The following is a 25561-nucleotide window of genomic DNA, read 5'->3' as shown; positions in this document are numbered from 1 at the left end:
CACGTCGGTAAAACTCGCCTCCTCCCAATTGAAGAGCTCGTCCAAATGCAGTAAACACCCCTCGGTCATCCCATAAAGGCTGTCCCGACCACCAAACCGGCGGGGCCATAATCGCGAGGCTAATAGGCCCGGACGACGCGAATGCCTCGAAAAGGCCCCTCACTTCGATTACGGTGGTGATTGAACCTCGGGAGCGAGCACGTCAACGAGCCGGACATAAAATCTATTATTGGGTGATATGCATCATCATCTGCAGCATCGTTGAGTCCGGGCATATCTTGATCAAAACGAACCTCTTCCTCATCAACCAACCGGTGATCCACGGAACTCGACCCCCGTCTGTTACCTCGTTCGGCGTCCTACCACGCGCGCGGCAGTCTTGGTACATTAGGACGTTGCACTTGCACAGTAGGCGGCTCATCATACTCTGCCGGTGGTGTATAATATGGAGCGAAACTCAACATCGTCCCCAGAGAGGCAGCAGCCATGGCCTCTGTATTAATGTGGCTAAACATCTCTACTATTTCCTTCACTTCATCAGACTTGGTTGGATCTTGGATAGTCTGCTGAGCCAACCTGTACGATTCTTGATGTCCTAAAGCCTAAAAAAAAAAAAATTGCAACATTTGATAGTGGTCTAAGACACATATAAAGACATCAAACATCTAATGGAATGTAATGTACGTACCAGCCTCGTATGCACTCGCCATGTGTTGGTATCCTCTATCCACATTATGCGCGCGGATTTCTATGAAAGTGCGCGAGTGACGTCGATACCAACTAAAATACGATAGTGACTACGGGTCTTGAGTTTCATACTCGGCGAGAATTAAACTTTCTCGACGATTTCCCACAAAAAGTCCGTTTCGTAAAATATTGTTGATCCGCCGCTTTTATAGCATACCGCTTGTCACGTTTGTAATGAACAGATCAATCTCGGCCATACGGACCCGAATATGTTGCTTCCTACCAAACCTGAACGAGAACGGTCTACCATGTGCCACTTTCTCGATAGATACCACAAATAAGGGGAACCTTCGCCATCCAAATATCTCGCCACGCGTACACCACTCGGGGAGTCTATTGACGATGGCCTCGAATAAGGCGCCACACAAACTACGATAGAAAGAACATAAAATTACATGATAATAAAATAAATAAATTACACATAAGCGTAGCTATTATATCAAAACGCCATTAACAACCATAATTATGATAAAATACCCGGCCATCTATTAGGTTGTCCAATACATCCCTACATATGGGTAAAACATCACGTGCCTCATTTTCGTGGGATTTACGATGAGTCCACCTTCGTCTGCAAGAGCCGTGTGTGGCGGAAGGGCCTGGATGGTGGGCCGCGCATCGGTATAATGCGCTCCCAAGCCCAAACCTATATTAAAAAATTAAAATAAATACATAAAAACCTTATAACTATCAAATAGGACAACCAAATAAAATTATATAATTTTAAAGGTCACGTACCTGCAATAAGGAAATGAATCCACACACATCCTTGGCTTTCCTCGACGAAGCGCGGCATATAAACAAGTATATAAATATGACGGTGCGGTCCCCAAGCTTGTCCACTCATTGCTCTAAGGTCACGCATGTCAAGCAAATAATCTAAATTAAGTAAGTCAATGGGACTTATCCGGAAATATCGTGCCGCCACAAAGCCATAGCAAGTATAACCTAACCCGCCGTTACATCAATTTACGGGTCCGATCCGTAATGTCATCTAAGCCTCTAATATATTCAATTAATTTATGTACTTCTAACCTACTAACACCATTAAAACAATCCGGACGGTGCCCAACCAAGAAGCTCATGGATCAATTGCCACCCACCAATATCTATATATCTAGCATTAAGATTATTCAAGGATAACCATCAACAACCAAGCCAAACATGACCTCGATATCTTGTAATGTGATGGTCGCCTCACCGTACGCATGAAAGGTGTGCGTCTCGGGACGCCATCTCTATAAGTGCGGTGATGACCGCCCAATCATATGATACACATCCTACCTCTATTACTCCCCAAATCCACACGAGCCAAAGTAGTCGAGGATGCGAGGATGAAAAGGATGACGCCTCACATGCTTCCAAATTCGCATCCGCGCGCGGGGGAGACAGGCGCGGGTCGGTCTCAAGGAACCATCCCACCTCGATCGATGCTTCTCCCGGAGTGTTAACACATCGTACACTTACGCCCCGGATATCGCATACCCGTGGAAACTCCATACCTTATATAAAAAAAAAAAAAATGAAGTCCAGATCAAGCTATTTAGAGTAACTCACTATTAAAAAAATATATTATTCCAATTTTAGCAGAACAAATATACCTTTGCCAGATAAAGCCAACTTCCATACGCTTTATTTAAAAACCACTGATAGTGGACCACATTAATACCTATAAGGTATAGACAAAATAATTGTCTACCCACTTAGACTTAGGTCCCATATAATAAAGCATTATCATGACATTTTAAGTTTTTTTTTTGGCCTACTGAGGCATCAATTAAGTTTCACTTTTACGCTATATAAATATCACATTAAAGGTACAATGAAATATATTGTATAACAATCCATAACAAAATATATTGTATAACAATCCATAACAAAATATATTGAATAACGTGGAACCGTCCACGTTTCACAATTATACCAAACTTAGAGCATAGGGAAGAAATTACGAGTTCTGGAGCTATAAATTACTATGGTAATGCATAAATACATCAAACAAAGCAACATTCACAAAATGGGAGGAAAAAAATTCGATCCTTTATGACACATTTCACAATTCTTTTCTCTGTACCGAAAATGTCATCATCGGTCCATTATTGGCAATATCCACAGTTCCACAATGTTTTAAGATAGTGATCTATACTTGTAAAACGTGGTACGATCCACGTTATACAAATATATTGTATAACGTGGATTGATCCACGTTATACAAATATATTGTATAACGTGGATCAGATCCACGTTTTACAAATATCCACAAAACTAAAAAATAACGAACATAACAATCCATAGATCTTTTATAAAAGAATCCACAAAAATAACGACAACATAACAACAAATTTTATTCGAGATATTTTATATAACAATTCACAAAATAACGGAACATAACAATAAATTTCTTCAAAAGTGCTACTAAACAAATCGGACCTTTTATAATAATGCTTCTAACAATCATATTTTAAGTTTAAATTAAAATAACACAAATAACACAAACGTATTAAAATAACACAAATAAAAAATAACAATTAAGATATATAAGACAAACGGATCTACATCTACTATAAATATATAATATTATATGAGTTAGAAAAAATACCTTAATTTAAATAACAATAATAGATAAAGATGAAGAAGTCGCTCCAAAAATTAGATCGTATTGCGGGGTTTAAAAAAAATAGAGAAGAAGAAAAAAGGAGAAGGAGATGGAGGTTACGCAAAATATTTGCAATGGAGGAGAATGGAAGAGAACGAAGAGAATGGAATGAAGCGGCGGAAAAAATATTTTAGGGCAGAACGGAAGTTAACAAATATAACTTGTATAACGTGGGTTGATCCACGTTATACAATATAAATTGTATAACGTGGATCAGCCCACGTTATACAAGTAAATTTTTTTTTTTTTTTTTCTTCAATTGTCTGACAAAGATTTTGGGGTATATCGTGGATCAGCCCACGATATACCCGTTTTGGTATAATAATTTTTAGACGTTCCCTTTTGGTAAAAATCGTGTATTTTTATACCCTTTTGGCTCCGGACTCGCAAGAATTGCTGTGAAGACTTGCATGCCTAGGACTGGATGTATCCATTTTTGATCCATGATAAAAATAACTAGAGATTAAGCTTAACTTAACTCCATAACCTAGCTCGTGACTCGTGAGATGAGACTGTACCAGACCATATAAAAGACGAACTTTATATCTTCACACGAATGTGAGAATTCAATAATAAATACCAAATAATAAATTTTAAATTCGATAAACTAAATAAAATGTAATAAAATTTCAAATTAAACACATAAAATTTAAAATTTATATCTGTCTATAACACCTACGTCCTCTGTCCCAATTTATGATTTCGAGAGTCAAACAAGAAAATCTTTGATCGCGATTCATTCGTATGTCGTTTAAATATTTTGAATTGTTACTTATTGTGACTTAAAGTACTTTTTATGTAGTTTCTAAATATATAAATTATTTTTTGAAAAACTTAAAAATTGTATGTCTGAATTCACGGTTAAAATAAAGAAGTTTGACTCTCTAAATTCAAACTGTATCACATAAATTGAGACAGAGAGAGTATACGATTACAACGTACTAGGAGCCCATTTGGCTTAGCTTATAAGCTGTTTTCAGGTTTTTTGAGTGTTTGGCTGGTCAGTTTATAAGCCATTTTGTGCTTAAAATAAGCCCAAAAAAAAATTGAGATAGCCCAATTTTTTTTTTTTTTAACTTAAAAAATTATTATAAAAATTTCGCTTTTGAAACTTATTTCTTTTTTAAACTAAAAGCTAAACGGGCCTTAGATCAATTAGTCGAGGTGCACCTGTATAGAATCCGACAACAACTGTTATAAAAAGCCTACTTATATGCATTAGAGAATCTCCGAAAAGAAATATATGAAGGACCACTACGTTGTATATTATTATCATTTTCAACCGTTAATAACAATTGAAAAAAAACATCAAAACTCTTCAAATCCAATCTCATCCACAAACTTTTGCCTTTGGATTGCTCCCAAAGTCTCAATCTTCAATCTTTCTCCAACTTGATCATGTATACTGTACATCTTTCTCCAACTTGATCATGTATACTGTACTTTACATATAACAGTTGTCTAAAAATGACTATTCCCTCCGTTTCAATTTATGTGATATAGTTTGACTGGACACATAATTTAAAAAATAAAGGAAGATTTGGTCTCAAAATAAGTTTAAAATTATAAATCATCTCGTTAAGCGTAAAATGTAGAATTTAAAATTAAATTATTGCCAAATAAAAAATATATCATTTTTTTCGAGATCGAATAAAAAAAAAATGTATCGTATAAATTGGGACAGAGGCAACAGAGTGAGAACTTGTTTTTAATTTCACATTTAGCATTCAGTACTTGTGTTAGGATCAAATTAATTTGACTTTATATTATGAAGTTTCATATGCTGGATTAAACTACTCCTTAACAAACAAAATTTCATAGCTCGAGCTTGAACACTAATCTCTAATTAAATATTAACATTCTAGTTTTCAAATTCTCTAATTAAGTAGAAATGAATTCTTAGCACTTTATCACAACTATTGTTGGTCTGAAAATTAAGTACTTATTTGACTTCGAAACCTCTGCATTGAACAGTTTGTATAAATTTGATACTTACAAAACATCTTAGTATAAATCTACTATTCTGTTTTTTGTTTTTTAATTTTAATTTCTCTTTCAAGAATCTCTTTGAAGTCTATGGCTTCAGCTTCTCCTTCTCAAGGTAGTCTCTTACTTCAGAAACAACTCAAAGGTATGATTTTTTTTCTTGTTTTGGTACTCATAATTTATTCTTGTTTTGGTAAAGATCCTTGCTTTTTCTTTTTCTTGTACTCATATTCATTTTATGGATTGATTCTTATATTTGAATGTAAAGATCCTTGCTTTTTCTTGTACTAATATTCATTCTATGAACTGTTTGCTTAATTTTTATTGTTTTATTTAATTTGAATGTAAAGATCCTTGCTTTTTCATTTTTTTGCACTCCTGTTGATTCTATGGACTGTTTGCTTAATTGGGTGTTCCTTATTTTTATTGTTTCCTTTAATTTGAATGTAAAGATCCTTGCTTTTTCTTAATTTTTTGTACTGATATTCATTCTATGGACTGTTTGCTTCATTGGATGTTCTTCATTTTTGTTGTTTTCCTTAATTTGAATGTAAAGATCCTTGCTTTTTCTTCATTTTGTACTCATATTCATCTAAGAACTGTTTGCTTAATTGGGTGTTATTGATTTATGTTGTTTCCTTTAATCTGAATGTAAAGATCCTTGCTTTTTCATTTTTTTGCACTCCTGTTGATTCTATGGACTGTTTGCTTAATTGGGTGTTCCTTATTTTTATTGTTTCCTTTAATTTGAATGTAAAGATCCTTGCTTTTTCTTTATTTTTTGTACTGATATTCATTCTATGGACTGTTTGCTTCATTGGATGTTCTTCATTTTTGTTGTTTTCCTTAATTTGAATGTAAAGATCCTTGCTTTTTCTTCATTTTGTACTCATATTCATCTAAGAACTGTTTGCTTAATTGGGTGTTCTTGATTTATGTTGTTTCCTTTAATCTGAATGTAAAGATCCTTGCTTTTTTCTTTTTCTTGTATTCATATAATCATATTGATTCTGTGGATTGTTTGCTTAATTGTTGTTTTCCTTAATTTGAATGTAAAGATCCTTGCTTTTACTTCATTTTGTACTCATATTCAATCTATGGACTGTTTCCTTAATTGGGTGTTCTTGATTTTTGTTGTTTTCTTTAATTTGAATGTAAAGTTCCTTGCTTTTTCTTCCTTTTTTGTACTAATATTCATTCTATGGACTGTTTGCTTAATTGGGTGTTCTTCGTTTTTGTTGTTTACTCTAATTTGAATGTAAAGATTCTTTCTTTTTCTCTTTACTTTTCAGATCTCTGTAAAAAACCAGTTGATGGATTTTCAGCTGGTTTGGTTGATGAAAGCAACTTATTCGAATGGAGTGTCACCATTATTGGACCCCCGGAAACTTTATAGTAAGTCTTTACTAATACTATTAGTCTAAAGATTGTAATTTTTTCGTTTTGATTTGATCTTAAAGCTCTTTCCTTTTTGAATTTTGTTTGGTTGTTAACGGGTTTTGTCTTTGATTGGATGTGTGATTGATTGAATAAGTTGTGTTTGCTTATACCTTTATGCAAATTTTGGGTCTTGAATTGCCCAGATTCTGTGGATGCTGTAATTCTGATTAGATGCATGATTTAAGGTCTGGAAACTTTTTTTGTATATGATTGTAGGGTCTAATGTACTTGATAAAAATATAATTTTGATCCTGCAATTTGTAGCGTAGGCTTGGCATTTTATTGGGTTATGGGTTTTCAATTACTAAGGAGCTTCAGATTAGATGCATTTTTCAATCTGGTAATGTTTTAGAACCTCAGCAGAGAACTTCAAGTACTTTTTATTTTTATTTTTGTCTTTTGTTTTGTGATATTTGTCTCAGATGAGCCAAAAGGTCGGTGAGGATTCATACAGCCGAATCAAGCTTGCTTGGAATTGAAGCATTGTTGTGTTTCTCTTTTCCTGGAAGTTCTGTGTGAATTGTAAAATAAGAATCAATCAATCTACAAACACCTTAGTCCCAAAGACCAAAACGAGTTGGGATTGGCTATATTCTCTATCTACATTCCGCTCTATTGACAGCATAAATATCCCTGAAGTTTCTTACAGGATTGGATACCGTGTACATTACCTTTATCCTGTTTCCGGTTTTTAAGTATATTCATCACTTATTTCCTTGTCCAAAAGTTTCCAATCACATTTATTTCCTCTTTTATCTATGGTTGATTTAGCTCTGAATCTCTGATGATTGACGTGATTTTACATTTTCCTTTCCTTAGAATACTGAACTGAAAATCAGTGCTCATTCTTGGATTAATCAGCGGTTTTAGTAATCAATATGTATATTTCTTTTTAGTTAAGAGGAGATTTAATCATCTCCAATGTTTTCCTATACTGCAGGTTGGGTTTGAAAAAAAACTCCTAACCATGTGTACTTGTTGTGAGTGCAGTGACGGGGGTTTCTTTAATGCTATCATGAGCTTTCCTCAAAATTATCCCAACAGTCCGCCAACTGTTAGATTTACCTCGGAGGTGTGGCATCCTAATGGTGTGTAAGCTACATATATATTTTGGAGAATTGGTGAAGCGATTGATCTTCAGTACCAACACCGTCTCATTAATTTTAGCTCTATGTTGAAATTCTGGTTTGATATACAGTTTACTCTGATGGAAAGGTTTGCATCTCGATTCTTCACCCGCCTGGTGATGATCCGAATGGGTATGAGCTTGCTAGTGAGCGTTGGTCTCCCGTCCATACGGTATGCAAATCTCTTCATTATTTCAAGTACCAATGAAAAGAAAATAATCATGAGCTATGATGCTCGGACTCTCCAAAATGTTGTCACACCCGTGTAGGATCCTCCAAAAATACACTACTTTTTGAGATGGCGGTATTTTTGAAGAGTCCGGGCAACATGGATCTTGAGAACCTTGGATCTCAATTTTAGTTTTATTTTGTACCATTTGCTGGCCTTCTCTTCTATGATACTCCAGTTGATTTTCAACTTTTTCGAAACTTCTGGTACTTTTCCATTTCAGAATCTCAGGGAATTTAGGATGACCTCGTCTTTAAGTCCATATTTTGAAGAACCAGCATGTTCGTTGTCTTCTTCCCTACATATATACATAAAATATATGTTCCCGTCTTCTTTTCCTTTTTATTGATAAAGTAGATGTTCCACTTCAGTTGGTAAAATGGTTGTGGTGCTGGTTCTTATAAACTTATCTTGTGGTTCAGCTAACTTTACAAAAATGAAGATCTATGGTAATATAAGTTGTAGATCTATAGTAGCAATTCCAAAAGTGATTGGTGTCCTACAACTTAAAAAATTATCCAATTACTAGTACAAGTTGGACACCTTTTTGAAATTTAAACAACAATAAATTGATTTTCACTTGCCTTTGACTATATCAACATCTTTGTCAAAATTGAAATATAGGTCAATAAATTAAGATCAATGAAGCTTTCTTTATGACATCTAGTTGCAGGCAAAGGCCTTTCAGTGAAATTTAACTGGATCATAAGATCTGCCAAAAAGATTATTAAATAGGCACAAGTAATAGACCTACCAGGTACCTGTGCTGGTGGAAGTAGCAGGTACTCCGTGGAATTAGTCGAGGTGCGTGCAAGCTGGCTCGGACACCACGGTTATTAAAAAATAAGGTAACATGTTTGCTAATGCACAGCCACTACAGCCATGGTCAATTGTAAGAGGCAACATATGTAGGTGCAAACTACATTTTCAAGTGCCATAGAATATCATCGACATTTGACAATCATCTTATGGATAATTTGCTTACCTTTGACCTACATTGCAAACAGTCCTGAGTGGAGATTGATGCAATTCACGAGCTTTGACAAGTGACAACTATTACCTGTTTTACTTTTCTTTACACTTCTGTGTTCCAACTGTGTTTCCGCTGTGATTGTTGCTCCTGATTGTTCGGCTTAAGTTCATTTGTTGTAAGCTACTTTTCCTTCAACACAACTTCTCTATGATCAAATTTAAATGTCTGTGTGATATGCAGGTGGAGAGCATAATGTTAAGCATCATATCAATGCTTTCAAGTCCTAATGATGAGTCTCCTGCTAATGTCGAAGCAGCTGTAAGTAATCCAATTTATCGACTTCTTATGTGGTTTCTGAGCTAGCTTTCTGCTTAGCAATATACCTGGAGACTCTCTTTAAAGCTAAGACGCTATTTGATATTGAGCCCTCCCCAAACCAACCCATAAAACTAAAAAACAATAGGGTCGTATCACCATGAGGTATCAGGTTCAAATCCTAGCAGAGGCAAAGAATACTAGGTGATTTCTTCTCATTTGTCAAGGCTTGGTAGATAGAGTTACCGGATATTTGTACTGCTAAGATGTAGCAGGTACACCGTGGAATTAGTCGACGTGCGCGCAAGTTGGCCCGGAAACCACGGTTATTAAAAAGAATGAATAGGGACATACCAAAATGAACTCATGCAAACATCTTATGGTTCCTTTGATTGTCTAACTGATGAATTTTAAGTGCACTGAGGAAGATCATTATATTCTCTTCTTTCTGAACCTCTAAGGTGTTTTACTATGTTTCTTATGTTTCGGTTTTCAACTCAAGGATAGATAGATCTCTTGCCACGAATTTACTCGAAATTTTGTCCAAGCTCAAATACCGATTGAGTGTTCAAACTGATATTAGAAGAGACCATGGCCAGCATGTGCCTGTTATTTGATTTTCTGCTGTGAGCACCTTCTTAACGCCTTTTTTTACATCTCTTTTTTCTGGCATATTGCAGAAGGAATGGAGAGACAATAGAGATGAATTCAAGAAAAAGGTTAGTCGTTGTGTAAGAAGGTCCCAAGAATGGACGTAAAGACGCGAATGCCAAAAACAGACTTCTTTCGTCATCAGCTGTTGATCGATACAAATGTAGAATTTCTGTCAAGGTCATACTTCTGTATTATTACGCCCTTTGTTTTGTGTTCAGTCATTGTTTACATTTTTGTTAAACTTACTTATGAGGTTCTTGGTATTAAGTGAGATTTATTTGATTACAGTAAAGGTGTGACTGCTGGACATTATGATCTCTCTGGCCTCTCTGTATTTTCTTGTTAGCCTACTATGATAACTGCACAATGTACAATTCTTGAACATGAGCTGATTTTTACAACAATACTAGCTCATAGGCTTGTTCTCAGCTTTCCATTTTTGTCGAGGAAGTGTCCTATATTGAAAGGAAACCTTGCAGCAACTGTAAAGTTGTATGTGTGACCTATAGGTTATTGGTTCGAGTAATGAAATTAGCCACTAATGTTGGCGTCAGGGTAGACTGTCTACATCACACCCCTTTGAGGGTCACCCTTCCTCGAACCCTGCATGCACGTGAATGCTTCGTCATCAAGCTGCCCTTTAAACTGTCCATACTAAAGTGAATTTAGACTGACTCTTTCTTGAACCTATAATCAGATCTTCTCCTCCAGTACTAATCATGAGTATTTTTTTTTCCATAAATGTGCCCCTGCCCTCTCCCTTCGCGCCTCCTTCCAAAGGTAAAAGTTTTTTTTTATTTAAAAAAAAAAAAAAATCTTTTTTAAACCATAAATTTGGAGGACTTGTAGGAGAGGGCTTCTTCTTAAATGGATAACAGAATGTAACTTTTCTGTAGTAATCATGGTATTGTAACTCTCCAAAATAATGTTATGAGTAGTATTTGTTTCCACGAAGAATATGAGTAATGTATTAAAGTAAGCGCACAATAAATAAAAGTAGGGTCAGAAATTCTTTCAAAAAAATAATACTAATAACTATGTCATTTCAAATCAGTTGGGGCCGGCTATTTGAATCTTCACTTGTCTATTTAAGATCATTAATTCTTTTTGAAAAAAATAAGAGGGAAGGGGTGTACAAGAAGCTATACAGAAAGAACAATTTAGGAAACAGAGAAAAAATAAATTTAAGAGGAAATAGAAGTGGGAAAGAAGGATGAAATTTGCTGTTTTGGAAACAAATATTTTGATGTCTTCTTCTCTTCTTTTACTTTCTCGGTTTGGTAATTTTTTTTTTTTTTTTTTTTTTTGTGTGTGTGGTTTCCATATGGTGTCCACTACCCGTATTGGAGCTCAACCAATTCGGATTCGCATCGCGTAGGGCCCATTCAGGGGAAGCATTTCCTGCCAAAGATTTTTCTATATTCCGAACTCAAACCCGAGACCTCTGGTTGAGGGAGGAGCAGCCCCGTCCGCTGCACCTTAGTTTCACATACTGTAACTTACTGTATTTTTCCTAAATGTTGTGTCTTGATTTGGAAGAAAAAGGGTTCACAGAACATTCCTCCAATAGAAATAATGTTGTCTCATATAGACAGCTGATGATCAATACATACAATAACGAAGACTGGAGTTGACTCATGGCCATTCTTGTTGAATGCAATAAGTAGTTCCAAAAAATTATGTGATGGGATTCAAAAATATCATAATTAGGGTCCAAACTTGCGGCTTAGAATAATTTTTGAATGTCTTTACTGTTTCACTAAAATTTCAATAGTTACTCAGAAAAAAATCGTTTTTTGCCTTAATTTTATGATATAATTTTCTGATGAAGGAGATTGAATTGAACCCAGGGGCGGATTTACCTTGTCCCGACGGGTGTCACGTGACACTGCTTCGTCGAATTTTTTTACTATATACACATATATAAATAATAAATAAAATAAAAATAGAAGGTAAAACTATTAAAAGACAGTCTTGGTCAAAAGTTGTTTGGTGGCCAAGCGGTTAGGCGATGCACTCTTGCGTGAGTGGTCGCGGGTTCGAACTCACGAATGTTTTTTAATATTTTCATTTATTAAAATTCTCAATGTTTTTTAATATTTTCATTTATTAAAATTTAAAAGAACTGAACCTAGTTATTTTTGTTTTTATTCAAAATTTTTGGAAACCACCCAAACACTTTAAAAAGAACTTTTGGACTCATAGCCATAACTTGCCAGTTTTAATACTTTTGGACTCATAGCCATAACTTGCCAGTTTTAATATCCTAAAAAAGCTAGCACTTTCATTTATAGCCTGTTTGGCTAAGTTTATTTTTCTTTATTTTTCCCCCAAAAGTGCTTATTTTGTCAATAAGTGCTTATTTTAAAAATAGTGAGGTGTTTGGCCAAGTTTTTGGAAAAAATAAGTATTTTTGGGAGTAAAGAAAGAAGCTTTTCAAAAAATAAAATTTATAAAAGACTTTTTGAAAAGATTTTGAGAAAAATATACATAAAAGACTTTTTAAAAGCTTAAACATTAATCATTGCCGTTCAAAAGTACTTTTTAAATTATTTGGCCAAACGCAAACTGCTTTTAGCCAAAAATACTTTAAAATAAGTTATTTTTAGAAGCTTGACCAAATAAGCTATTAAACTCCTAACTAAACTGGCAGTTTCATTTAAAACCCTAAAGAAAATAAATGTTACTATTTAGAAGTTAGAACCTTAAGTTCCTTTTTCTATTAGAATATAACTAATAAATAACATTGCTGGCTGCCCAAATTTCAAAGATATTTGTAAGTTTCTTCTCATTTCTGTTCATCGGCATTTCGATTTCGCATCAGGTTAGTACTTTCTTCACTATAAATTTTTATTAAGCGCTTGAAGTTTATTTTTATTGTTCATGAGCTTTTGAATAGTTGTTTGGTGCCTTATATAGAAAAATAAGTATTTAGTAATGTTTATAATGAGCCTATTATGAACACGAGTACACCTTGCAAAAGACGAAATCTCATCGAGGAGAATTGTGATAATGTACTTGCAACGAGTTTTATTAATATGATTTGAGTTGTCTTTATAAATATCATTAGAGTGATTTATTTAATTGCTCACTTTTTGCTACTGCGGCATCGCTTAAAAAAACCGCGTACGCCACTGATTGAACCCCTTATATATTACCTAGTTCCTCCTATGGCTTAAAGAAACAACTTTGTAAAGGAAAAGTCATTATGCCCTAGTCTAGTTAGTTAACATTTTTCAGTTGGTTGTTATCTTAGAAGGGTAAGCCTCCTCCATCCCACCCTTAAAACAGTTTTGATACCAACTATGATCAAACATGACCACAAATTCTCACACCTAAAAGATGGGAATTTCTGACATACGTTCGGCTGGAAATTCGTCAGAATTTGGATTGTTGGTGATATTTTCTACGAGTTTTTAATCGATTCCTTCATAAACATCCATCGGAAATTTTCGCTTTTTTAGTAGTAGCACATTCGTATGCTTTTGTGTAATCCGAGGATGTGGCCAATTTCGAAATAGATGAGGTTATTGTCCTATCTAATTGATTATTTTGATTTATCAATATTGTCAGGCTAGATCTCCTAATCAAGCAAATAATGATCAGATTCCTATTCTAAATTTTAACAAAAATAACATCAACCAAATAGAAAAAAGGATAAAAACTTGTCTTTGAGTGTTAAAGTCATCCTACATTGCTTGGAAGTGGGAAGAGTCAACCGACTTTCGTTGTGGTTTCCTTGACGATAATAGTTTAATCAAAGGGCAGCAAAATTTATTTTCAAATATTTCATGTTCATGTTTCATTTTGATTTTAATGTATTCTTTAGATAGTTAGTACCTATTAATTCGACTAATCCAAATTCGCGTACGTAAAATCTATTTACAAGGAAAGTGTTTTCTACCGTCTAAAAATATCTCTTCATTCTGTGATTCAACCCGAAAATTTAAATTAAGAATGCAGAGATCTTATATATTACAACACATCCCAGGAAGAAAAAGAAAAAAAAACAATAGACTAAAGTAAAACTTATGATATGGCGAGTCCATGATCCAATGTGAATCGATGAGTAGCTGTAGTAATTTTAAAATTTTAATGGAACTAATTTATTTTAAAAGAAAAAAAAAAGAGGAAAACCAAAGTAGTTGTAAATAAAGTAAAATAATCGAAAGGCAAAATGTTCTGTAACTAGAAAAAGGGAAAGGATAACGCAATTATATATCTCATGCTCATAGAGAAATCCCAAAACTTTTTTTTTATTTTTTTTTATGGGAGAAAGCAGCTTTTACAGATGTAACCATTTTCAAAAGGGGCAAAAAAGAGTTTGTAAAGAAGAAGAAAGCAGCACGTAAAGTACCTACAACCCCACTCTCTTCATCTTGGTTGCCGGGCTGTTGCTTCTACCTCATCTTGAACTGTCTCTTTCTTTCCATTCTTTCATGTCTCGAGGTTCACTGATTCGACTAATTTTAATATGTGCTGAGTAAAAATTATATGAGGAAATTAAAAGCTCGTTATCAATTTTTAGGACTCAAACTTAAAACCATTAATTTAAGATACAAGAATCTCAACTATCTCATTACATCCTTTAGTAAACATCTACACTTTCTCATTTTCGCACATTTTTCACTTTTGATATAACCATTTGCATTAGAATTTACTAGTTTGATTATTTTAAATTCGCGTCGTATAAGATCTATTAAAGGGAAAACACTTTTTATCAACCAAAAAAAAAAAAAAATCATTCCTAAAACTCGAACCATAAGCTCCAATTAAGGATTGACGGATCTCATACATCCGCACATCACCACACACTTTCAATTGAACTCATAACTTTCAATACGGAAAGATACACCTATGTGTAAATATTTATTAAACTTGCAATAAATAAGAGAGACATAAGCTAATAACTTTAAAAATATAGCAGATTTGATCAGGGGTGGATCCACACCACGAACCCACAACTTTTATCCGAACCTTATATTTATAATGTGAAACCCTTCAAATATATAGAAATTTTTACATAACCCAAAAGAATAAATGCAGTATTAATCGCAATTTAAACCCATGTTTTAAATCTTGAATCCGCCTCTGGGTTCGATACAAAAATTATACAAAGTCAAACACATAAAATTTAAATCCTAAATTCACCTCGACGATGGTATCTCAACTATCCGTCCATCTCAATTACAGAAGTATAATCTTTCATGATGAGACTGACTTAATTTAATTGCATACACACTGAATTCAGTTAAATACTTTCCAATAAAGTACTACCCAACACAGTAGTTACAAAAACAACATCTGTCATTATTTTTCCAAATATAAGTTCTCTCTTCTCTTCCACCATTATATCCCTCTCATGAGAATCATGTCATGTCATGTCATGTCCTGTGACTTCAAACCCCCCAAGAAAACAAATTTTCCAAAACAATAAATAAATTCACCTAACTTTAATTCCTCATTATTTTCTCAACTCTCTAAGAAATTAAATGATGAGGTCACCTGAACCGAACCGGAGCGGCGGTTTAATGACTCCATCACCCCGGTCTAGAAATCAATCTCAGTTCCACTCAACCGTTTCATTGCAAAAAAACCGGCGGTTCAATGTTTTAATACTCATTTTCCGGTTCGCTGCTTTTTGTTTCTCTTTTGCTTCTGCTATTTTCATGTTCGCTAACTCTCACGGTTCTGATTCCGGTTCGGGTTCCGGTTCACTTTGGTGGTACCACTTTGATGCGTTCAGGTACTACTATTATTATAAGTTTTTCTACTTTCTCGAGAAAATGTATCAAGTGTAACTTAATTAGGAGTAATCTTGCAATTCAATTAACTGATAAAACTACCTAAATTTGAGCCAACATAGAGCCGTTAAGATTAGCTGATTAAAAGTAGCTGATAAGTATTAAGTGCTGAAAAATATTTTTAGATGTCCAATCTAGTTTTAGCAGCTGGCTTGAGTTTATGAGCTAGTTTAAAGTTATATATACCATTGATATAAATATTTTTATATTGTCAGATTATTTTTATATGTTGTAGCAAGTAATTTGTCTTATTATCAAGGTGACAAATTTCAATTGAACTTAAAAAACGACCTTAATTTGAGAATTTCGGATGAAGTTTGTTGTTCATCATCAGCTTCTTCTGTTCTTCTTTTCCCTTCACTTTTAGCTAAAATAGAGCTTGTTTGGATTACCTGATTAATAGCTTGTTTGGCCGAACTTTTAAAATATGCTTATTTTGAATGTTATTATTTGTTTGAAAAAGTACTTTTAGAAAGTATTGGATTTGTGTTTGGTTAATTGATTAAAATTCACTTTTATCAGTATTAGAGGAATAATTTATAGTCAATGTTCCAAAATTGTTTCCGACAAAATTTAGTTTTTTCAAGTTTTGAAAAATAGTTTCTGTAAGACTGTAACTGCTCAAAAACACTCGAAGCTTTTACTAAAATATTTAGTCAAACACATTAACTTTCTAAAACAAGAACTTTTAACTTTGCTAAACAAGCTATAAACACCTTAATTTGAGACTTCTGGATGAAATTTCTTCTTTCCTCTTCGTTTTCAGCCAAAATTCTTTGTGATTAGCTAATTAAAAATAGTTGATAAATATCGAATAGAGAAAAATACATTTAAATGTCTAAATCTAATTTTAGCAGCTGGCTTGGATTGAATTATGAATAGACAATCAATTATGTCTCAATCTCTTGCTGTAAGAATCTTTGGAAAGTAAAGTACGATTTTTTTTTAATTTTTTTTTTTGTTTGGATAGGTTTGTGGCTATTGCTGCTGCTATTGTGGCATTGTATTCACTGTTTGAAGTTGGAGCTTCGGTTTGGGAAATTTCAAGAGGCGCCACTGTTTTTCCCGAAGTTGTCCAAGTTTGGTTCGATTTTAGCCATGATCAGGTTCTAAATCTTTCTTACTCCATTGTTTGTTTAAAGATTCTTTTTAGAAATTGTTTATTACAAATCCTTTGTTTGTTCAAAGTTTTTTCTTTTCTTTTTAGAAATTGTATATTACATAAAAAGGGAATTGGAGATTGGAGAAGGAAGAAGAGAGACTAGAGAACTGGTGAAATAATATTTGGAGATTATTGCATACAAGAGGATTGGATTTTTGATTCTTTACAGACTTTATTTAGTTTTATGATATTTTTATAAGAGATCTTTATTTTTTACACATAAGAGATTTGAAAAAGTCATTTTCTTCTATTCAAATTGTAAGTGAGCAAAAGATACTATTTTCACATTGTTTTATATCTAGGTTCATTATTTAATTTAAAATTTGATAGAGAATTAAATTTTAGAATATAGGTTCGAAGAGTATTTCAAAAAAAATTGTCACCTTTTTGAAAAAAAGAGTAATTTAAAAAATTTCTACACGAAGGGTGTAGATTAGTAGTTAATATAGTGGGAGGAGAATCGTGAAGTCCAAAGTTCGTATTCTTACGGAGGCGAAAAATATTAGGTGATTTTTCTATCTGTCCAAAGTCTTGATAAGCCAAATTATCCGATCGATATATGTATTTGTGGAGATAGAGATAATAGGTACATGATAGAATAAGCCCATAAAGTAGATCAAATGTTTACTCACAAAACTTCGACTTTTTCACGTGAAATTTATGTTTAAGTTTTTACTTTTAAACATTTTTTTAAAACTGCAGCTGAATCTTGCTTAAACACCTTAGTTATTTAAGAGTTAATGATCAAAAACATACTGAACAATCATTTTTGTGCGATTTGATACCCAAATTATTAATTGTTCCATCTTTCAATCTGAACTATCACTATCTATATATAATTCAAGTAAAAAGGTTAAAGTAAAGGATACTCTAGTTGTGTTTCAATTTCAATGTTCATTGTAACAGTACGGAATGTCGGAGACAAAGAGTGTGTAAAAACAGACATTGTTTCTGTGTGTAGGTTTTTGCATACATGTTATTGTCGGCAGATTCGGCGGGAACGGCTTTAGCTCGGACGTTAAGAGAGAGGGACACGTGTACGGCTAATAATGCATTCTGTATACAATCAGATATCTCAATCGCATTGGGCTTTGTGGGTTTTATGTTCTTGGGCTTTTCTTCTTTGTTGTCGGGTTTTCGGGTCGTCTGTTTCATACTTAACGGGTCTCGTTTTCATATGTAATAAACTATAATAATCATTTATGAGTTTAGCTTTCATTGCATTGCACAAATATAAAAGTCTTTACAATATCGCATCATTTAAATTTAAATGCAACCAATTATTCATATAAGTTAATTTTAATTTTATTCTTCTAATATCTGACTGAGCATATTAGACTTTCACTTAACTGAAGTGATGCTTTTAAATTTTAATTTTAAAATATTAAATTAATTTAATTCAGTTTTGCCTTGAATTTTAGTCAAATCGATCAAAAAAATGAAAGTTTCACAATTGGGATGGAGGGAGTAATGTAATACGCGACAGTCCAATGTGAATCAATGAGTTGTTGTAGTATCTGACTAAGAATAGACCTTCACTTAATTGAAGTGGTGCATTTTTTGTCCTGCTTGCGACTAAGATTTACTGAATTATCAGCCATTACAAGTCTACAATGTTTAATTATCGACGTGTAATTTTATTTGATGGTAATATAGTCTTAAAAATAGTGTAAATATAATATAATTTCTACGTAAATGAATAAAGAACACACAGGTTCAATATGTTCAGGCAGATATTAAAGGGACCGAGATCTTGGTTAAGTAATAATTGAAAGACCAAATATACAACATCCCTTTTATTAAACTATCTTTAATAATAAGTTAAATTTTAAATATGGATTCTGAATTATCAAAGATTGTCGTCGGATGGTAAGTATCCTTTCATCGTTAACCAGAGGTCTCGGATTCAAACTTGAAAATGAAGTTGTCTTTAATAAGAAATAACTTACCATCAATGTGAGATTTTACCATGCAAATCTGAATCAATTGTATCTCAAAGCAGTTCAGATTAGATAGTTTCTTATTCCTCAATGATGTTGCTTCATGGTTACGTTAAGATAGTTACGTTAAGATAGCAATGATATCTTAACGTTTGTTCGATTTTATCGAATATATACACTGAACTTAGCTGAACTTTTATTTATTTTTTAAGAAAAAAAAAATAGCTGAACGTTGAGTGATTGATTGGTAGTTGATTTGGTACCCTTTTGGCAAAAATATCTTGGCATATCTTGCACCTTTTTTCCTTTTCCTTATTCTTCCAGAAAAATTGACTCCACTTTTGTCCTCTCTAACAAAAGTAGAGAACTAATATAAAAGTGAACTAAACCTGAAATTAATTCAGAATCGACTGAAAGTATTGAATGCTCACCTCTACTATATTATGATATTATATTTTATATCAAGTAAATTTATACCTTTTTTTTTATAATTTCTTTAATAATAATCAAATAATAATTTATGAGCCTACAGGCTTTCTATTTAAAACCAAAACAATTACTCTATTGAAAGCAAAACTTCTAATCGAGACAAATGAAGTGAAAATCTTAAAGGTCACACTCCTTTATAGTGACCTTTTGAGAGAAAAAAATAAGTAAAAAAATACTTATACAATATCTATTTAGGGAATATGTTCTATGTGTTTCATATGTACCAAATAAATATAATGAGCTATTACCCTTCATGATCTTTATCCCCATTTCAAGTGAAGAATGAAGAATGCACTTAACTATCTTTGAAGCATCACCAACGTGTGGGGTGAATTAGATGAAATTCGTCCATCATTAATCAAAAGTTTCAGATTTAAGTCTCGTGAACGGAGAAACTTCTGGTAGAGAGCATTTTCCTCTTAAATAGATCATACACGGCGTGAATTCGAATTAGTTGGTTCAGTGAATTTCATACATTGAAAAACAAGATAATACACATCGTTTATTCTAAAAATAGCACGGGGCAAAGCGAAAGGTAGAACGAGCATCAAGTAACTTATAATTGAAAGAGCATAGAAAGAGTACCTCACGTGAAGCTCCTCTGACGCATCCTAGCAAAGCAATTCAGGATTATTCTCGTCCCTACGATCGTGCGCAGTAACTGAGAGTCCTATTAGACCTAAGGTCAACTTCAATTCACCAAACCAAGGTTCATATCATGTAGCCATTGTGGGCTGGTACAAGGATATTGAGTAGACAGGATATAATAGTCAATCAATGAGGCATTTAGAGAAGCTATGCGATTTAAATGAATGTTAATGTAAAAAGTTCTTTCATCCTAATCTCGTCTATTGAACACCAAAATCAAATAGTTTAATCGAAGCATCAATAACCTTTTATTCTTGTGCTTTAAGGCTCTATATCATGGCATGATAGTTTTGCATCTACATTTCCTCTTGATGCAGAGATCTTTGTTAATTGCATTTTACAACTCTCAGTGCAATTACCCTCAAGATGGAGTAATTTGCAGTTGCAATTTAAAAGCCATGAATTGCATCACGATATTAACAATAAATTTGCAAGTTATGAGATAAATCCAAAAATGAATGTTTCACAATTTTCATTTTAAAGAAGGTGATACTAATACTTTCAAGATGATGATAAAAGATGTGGACATTCAATTAAGTTGCCTCTTGATTATATTTGAGAAATTCGATCTGTTGTTGTGTTTGGAGCTTAAATCGTGGTTAGAGCACTGATTTGTAAGATTTGGATGATGAAAATTACATTCGAAAAGATAACCCACTATTGTTGAACAAGTTTGAAGAAGTTGTTTGAATTTCAAATATGATTTTTATGAGAATTTTGGAGTAAGTGTTGGCCTAAGGAGGTCGTCTATGTTGGATATTCGGATTGGTTTTGAACAAGATTTTGCAGTTGAAAATCGTAGAAAAAAAATTTGTTTCTGTAGCTAACAACATGTTACATACTTGTGTACATTTTTTACAAAGTAGATACATTTTTACACATTTTACACAAGGTATAGACACATTGTTTGATGGGTATATAAATACTACTACTTTAATAACATATAAGGTGTTGTAAATATTATTATGTGGATGTCCATAACTCTTAGGTGTAATTCCCACCATTATGTGTAGTAATATCCACACAGAGGCGAGCTTATGTATTAAAATTGGGTCACGTGAATTCATGGTCACTCGACTAAACTCAATATATTATGTATATAATTTAAAAGATATATCTAATGTTAACTGAAGGAACACATGGTCAAATCAGGCCGAGTGGAGCACTGGTTAGGGACTAAGTTTAATTCCTCAAGAGATCGAACCCGACTTTTTGCACTTTTTTTGTTTTATTTGTAAAGCAGCCTTTAACTTTCCTTTTTTATATCAGTTCTAAACTCTTTTTCTTCTATTATTTCTAATACTTTTTAGTCTTATGATAGGCCCTTGAATTTGTAGCTCTTTAGACATATTTCCTCCTCTTTTATAACTATGAATCTCTTTGATGCCGTTTTGTTTTTTTTTTTTTTTTTTTTGGATAACTAATTTTATTATTATTTGCCAAATGTGTTGTATGTACCAAACTCAGACTGATTCATGGACAGAGAGCCCCATGATATCAGTAACCTATGAACATAACAAAGCTAGCACATTACAAGTATTCAATTGCATAACTCTACTAGCTAACTTAGGCTTCATGATTCCTCGACATATAACTTTCTGGATTATCAACTTTGTTAGCACATCTACTGTCCTCATTTTCTGTTGAAAGAGTCTGCAATTCCTTTCGTGCCGTAACATATAAATGTAACCAGCCAATGTCACCCTGTACATCTCATCTTTGGAGTTCTTGCCATTAGCATACAATCTTTGACATTCTTGCTCATCCTTCCATGCCAGGATTGGTCTTGTGTACCTTTGCCATTGAAGCAACTTTTCCCAGATTGCGACAGACAGTGGGAACTTGAAAAAGAAATGCTCAGTTGCCATTGATGCCGTTGTGATTATTAAATAACTTACTTCATAAAATATAATTAATTTTTTTTGGCTGGCCAATTAATATCACAATATAATTTATCTTAAAATGGTGAAATCATCCTCTTGAAATCCTGAATTTGCCTTTGTACCCACACCTCTACTACCTCCTCATTGATCTCCCACAACCCCATATTCTTCCCCACATTCTCAGAGTTATTGCCATGTTTATGGCCAGCTTTTGACTACCCTCTATGTAGTAGTTAAATAGGGGTATGATAGGTGAGGTACCTAAATTTGAGATATATATACTTGGAAGCAGGGGCGGATCCAGGATTTTCATCCAGGGTGTTCGGAAAAAAAAAGAAGCTAAATATACACTGTAATTTTTTGCCGAGGGTGTTCGAAAGTTAATATATGCACATAAATACAGAAAATTTACCCTATATATACACCGTTATTTTTTTTGCCGGCGGTGTTCGGGTGAACACCCTCGGTTGGCTATCGTGCATCCGCCACTGCTTGGAAGAAATAAGAAATGTTCTCTTCTCTTGTCCCTATTTCTATTGTTTTCATCCTTTAATATTGTTACTCTTTTAACTTAGTTTTATAATATAAGGTTATATTAATACTATTGCAAGAAAATATTAGTTATACGAATGTAAACTGAATAATATGGTTACTGGGTGCAAAGTATTGTGTTAAACCATGTATTTTAAAAATTCTCTAATTTATACCGTCCCGCTTTAAAAAATGAACTATTACTACCTATATAGAAAAGACAGTGGAGCTCTTTATTTAACCTTGGTCAAGGGTATTTTAGGGCTTCACCTTAATGTTAGCACTATCAGCTTGTACAACTAGGCTCTTAGGAGTCGTTTGGTTCAAAGACAAGTTATATATGGATTAATAACGCAGGGATTAGTAATATAGAGATTAGTAATACAGGGATCATTTTTGTTGGGTGTTAGGTTCATTCCACTAAAATTGGACACAAAAGATACCATTTGAATATTTATTTATTTTTAAAGCTTTAAAAACAATTTGTTATAATTATAGCCTTGGATGCTTGACCTTTATAGGTTTCTTGAAAAAAAACAAGGCTAATTTTGTCATTTTAGTTTTTTATCCATGAATAATCTATCCATGGATAAGTTATTCAATGGTGGTGGTGGGATGAGATAATCCATGTATTAGTTATACAGGCCCCAAAATGTCAACCAAACATGGTATAAAATAATACGACATCTAATTCCATGACGATTTTAGCTAAGACCTCTTACCAAACGAGCCCTTACTGTTGTATTTTCCTTTTATAGTCAGAAAAAATGAATTCTTTCATGACAATTACCACACCTGTCCTTGAAGCTAACCAGCTGCTGTAGGGAAGAAACAACCAAATTGCACGACAAGGTAACATCGGAAGAAATACCCAAGTCAAAACTTCCCGCACTATTTGAATCAAGAGAAGACAATAAACACTAGCACAAATGAAAATTAATGGCGCAACTATACAAGCAATCAAATAGCAAAGCAAGAAAAACTAAATCAAATGCAAGAGACATCAAATTTACGTGGTAAAACCCCTTCAAGGTGAAGAGGAAACATCCACGGGACCTCCTGCCCACAAAAGCTCCACTAATAATCAACAAGAGTTACAACAATGTTCTCCAAATGGCTACAACATCAACGCCAAATACGGAGCAACAATACATAAAAGATAGCACCAAAACTAGTGAAGAAAGGAGAGAAATCACCCCCAAAATGAGCTACTGTTCGTACTCGAAAACTGGAGCTACAAACCACAAAATCCAATCTCTACCGTTGAAATCCAAGAACCAGATGTTTTGAAACCCCCTGTTCAAATTTGAGAACGATTTAACGGTCAAGGAATCGGGAAACGCAATTTAAAGCGGAATGTTATAGTTGATTTTCACTAGTCCGAAAATCACCTCTTCTCTCTCAATTTTTCTCTCTATCTGGATGCTATGTATTCACTCTTGTGTGTTGAAATAAGACCTAAGTTGATCCTATATATAATGGATTTTAGGACAAAAATGGGCTGATCCAAATTGGATTGGGTTTTATTAATCCAAATCCACATAGGAAGGGAAAATCCAAAAACCCAATAATTCTCCACATAGGAAAACCCAAAAACCCAACAATTCTCCCCTTCCCGACTATGTGAAGGAAACTGCCATCCCCGCGATCAAGCAACACTCTTTAAACTTCCCTCTTGGCAAAACTTTAGTCATCATGTCTAAAACATTATCATCGGTGTGAATCTTCTCAAGTTCAAGCAACTTAGAATTCAACACAACTTAGAATTCAACACATCTCTAATCCGATTGGTATCTCACATCAATATGTTTCGACCTACCATGAAATGTAGAGCTCTTGCCAAGATGAATAGCACTTTGACTGTCACAATAAAGCAAATACCTCTCTTGAGCAAAGCCATGTGCCTCCATTAATCTTTTCATCCAGAGCAACTTTTTACAAGCTTCAACGGCAGCAATAAGCTCAGCGTCTGTAGTAGATAGAGCAACACATTTTTGCAACCTAGATTGCCAAGACACAACTCCCCCTGCAAAGGTAACCAAGTAGCCTGAAGTGGACTTGCGAGTATCAACATCACCGGCCAGATCTGAATCAGTGTAACCACAAAGAATAGGCTTTCCTGTCCCAAAGCACAAACTCAGACTAGAAGTGTCACAAAGATATCTCATAATCCACTTCACAGCATTCCAACGCTCTCTTACTAGATTAGAAAGAAAACGACTAACAATACCAACAACATGAGCATAAGGAACTTCCTTCATACCTTCCTTCTTATCATCACTAGAAGGACACTACTTCGTGCTCAATTTAAAGTGCATAGCTAAAGGTGTACGAACAACCTTAGCTTTATCCATGTTGAACCTGCGTAGTACTTTCTAAATGTAATTCTCTTGTGATAGCCACAACTTCTTGGCCTTTATGTCACGAACAAGCTGCATGCTAAGAATCTGTCTTGCTGGTCCCAAGTCTTTCATAGCAAAAGACTTATTCAAATCTTGCTTGAACTTTTGAATTCTGCAAACATTATGACCAACAACAAGCATGTCATCAACATGAAGCAATAGAATGATAAAGTCATCATTAGAAAATTTTTACACAAAAACACAATGATCTAAAGAAGTCTTCTTGAAGCCTTGCTGACTCATAAAAGAACCAAACTTCCTGTAGTACGGCCTGGGAGCTTGTTTCAAACCATACAAACTCTTCTTCAATTTGCAAACATAATTCTTCTTATCCTTGACTTCAAAACCTTCTGGCTGCTCTATGTAAATTTCTTCATCTAAGTCACCATGGAGAAAAGTAGTTTTAACATCCATTTGTTCAACCTCTAAATCTAGACTTGCAGCCAAGCCCAGAACAACCCAAATGGATGACATCTTCATAACTGGAGAAAAGATTTCATGAAAATCAACTCCCTTCTTCTGATTAAAGCTCTTTACAACCAATATAGCCTTGTACCGTGGAATTGGGTTACCAT

At 33.9% G+C, this 25561-nt stretch overlaps 3 protein-coding genes across 4 annotated transcripts in view; all 3 read left to right on the top strand.

The window, feature by feature from the left end:
• LOC132068189 (UDP-glucuronic acid decarboxylase 6-like) overlaps positions 1 to 25561 on the top strand; it is a 97841-nt gene that overhangs the window by 26083 nt on the left and 46197 nt on the right. The window lies entirely within an intron of this gene.
• On the top strand, positions 5130 to 10531 carry LOC132068185 (ubiquitin-conjugating enzyme E2 7). The gene is made up of 6 exons (XM_059461689.1): positions 5130 to 5534; positions 6682 to 6784; positions 7820 to 7917; positions 8028 to 8128; positions 9399 to 9476; positions 10154 to 10531. Exons 1-6 carry the CDS (start codon positions 5480 to 5482, stop codon positions 10229 to 10231), a joined length of 513 nt encoding a protein of 170 aa, XP_059317672.1. The 5' UTR covers positions 5130 to 5479; the 3' UTR covers positions 10232 to 10531.
• On the top strand, positions 15422 to 18316 carry LOC132068184 (CASP-like protein 4C2). 2 transcript variants are annotated; one of them, XM_059461687.1, is made up of 4 exons: positions 15425 to 15626; positions 15663 to 15873; positions 16902 to 17037; positions 18055 to 18316. In XM_059461687.1, the coding sequence occupies exons 1-4, from the start codon at positions 15620 to 15622 to the stop codon at positions 18274 to 18276; spliced, it is 576 nt and encodes a 191-aa protein (XP_059317670.1). In that variant the 5' UTR covers positions 15425 to 15619; the 3' UTR covers positions 18277 to 18316. The 2 variants fall into 2 exon arrangements, with proteins under 2 accessions (XP_059317669.1, XP_059317670.1); XM_059461686.1 differs by having other exon boundaries at positions 15422 to 15873.

Source organism: Lycium ferocissimum, chromosome 8, assembly GCF_029784015.1.
Source record: "Lycium ferocissimum isolate CSIRO_LF1 chromosome 8, AGI_CSIRO_Lferr_CH_V1, whole genome shotgun sequence".
Classification (NCBI taxonomy): Eukaryota; Viridiplantae; Streptophyta; class Magnoliopsida; order Solanales; family Solanaceae; genus Lycium; species Lycium ferocissimum.
Note: the sequence above shows the minus strand (reverse complement) of the source record. Positions and strands in the feature narration are given on the sequence as shown.

Coding starts and splice junctions, on each gene's coding strand:
- LOC132068185 (XM_059461689.1), top strand. CDS start 5,480: ATGGCTTCAGCTTCTCCTTCTCAAGGTAGTCTCTTACTTCAGAAACAA. Junction 7,918..8,027: donor GGAGGTGTGGCATCCTAATG/GTGTGTAAGCTA, acceptor TTTGATATACAG/TTTACTCTGATGGAAAGGTT. Junction 8,129..9,398: donor GTTGGTCTCCCGTCCATACG/GTATGCAAATCT, acceptor TGTGATATGCAG/GTGGAGAGCATAATGTTAAG.
- LOC132068184 (XM_059461686.1), top strand. CDS start 15,620: ATGATGAGGTCACCTGAACCGAACCGGAGCGGCGGTTTAATGACTCCA. Junction 15,874..16,901: donor TACCACTTTGATGCGTTCAG/GTACTACTATTA, acceptor TTGTTTGGATAG/GTTTGTGGCTATTGCTGCTG. Junction 17,038..18,054: donor TCGATTTTAGCCATGATCAG/GTTCTAAATCTT, acceptor TTCTGTGTGTAG/GTTTTTGCATACATGTTATT.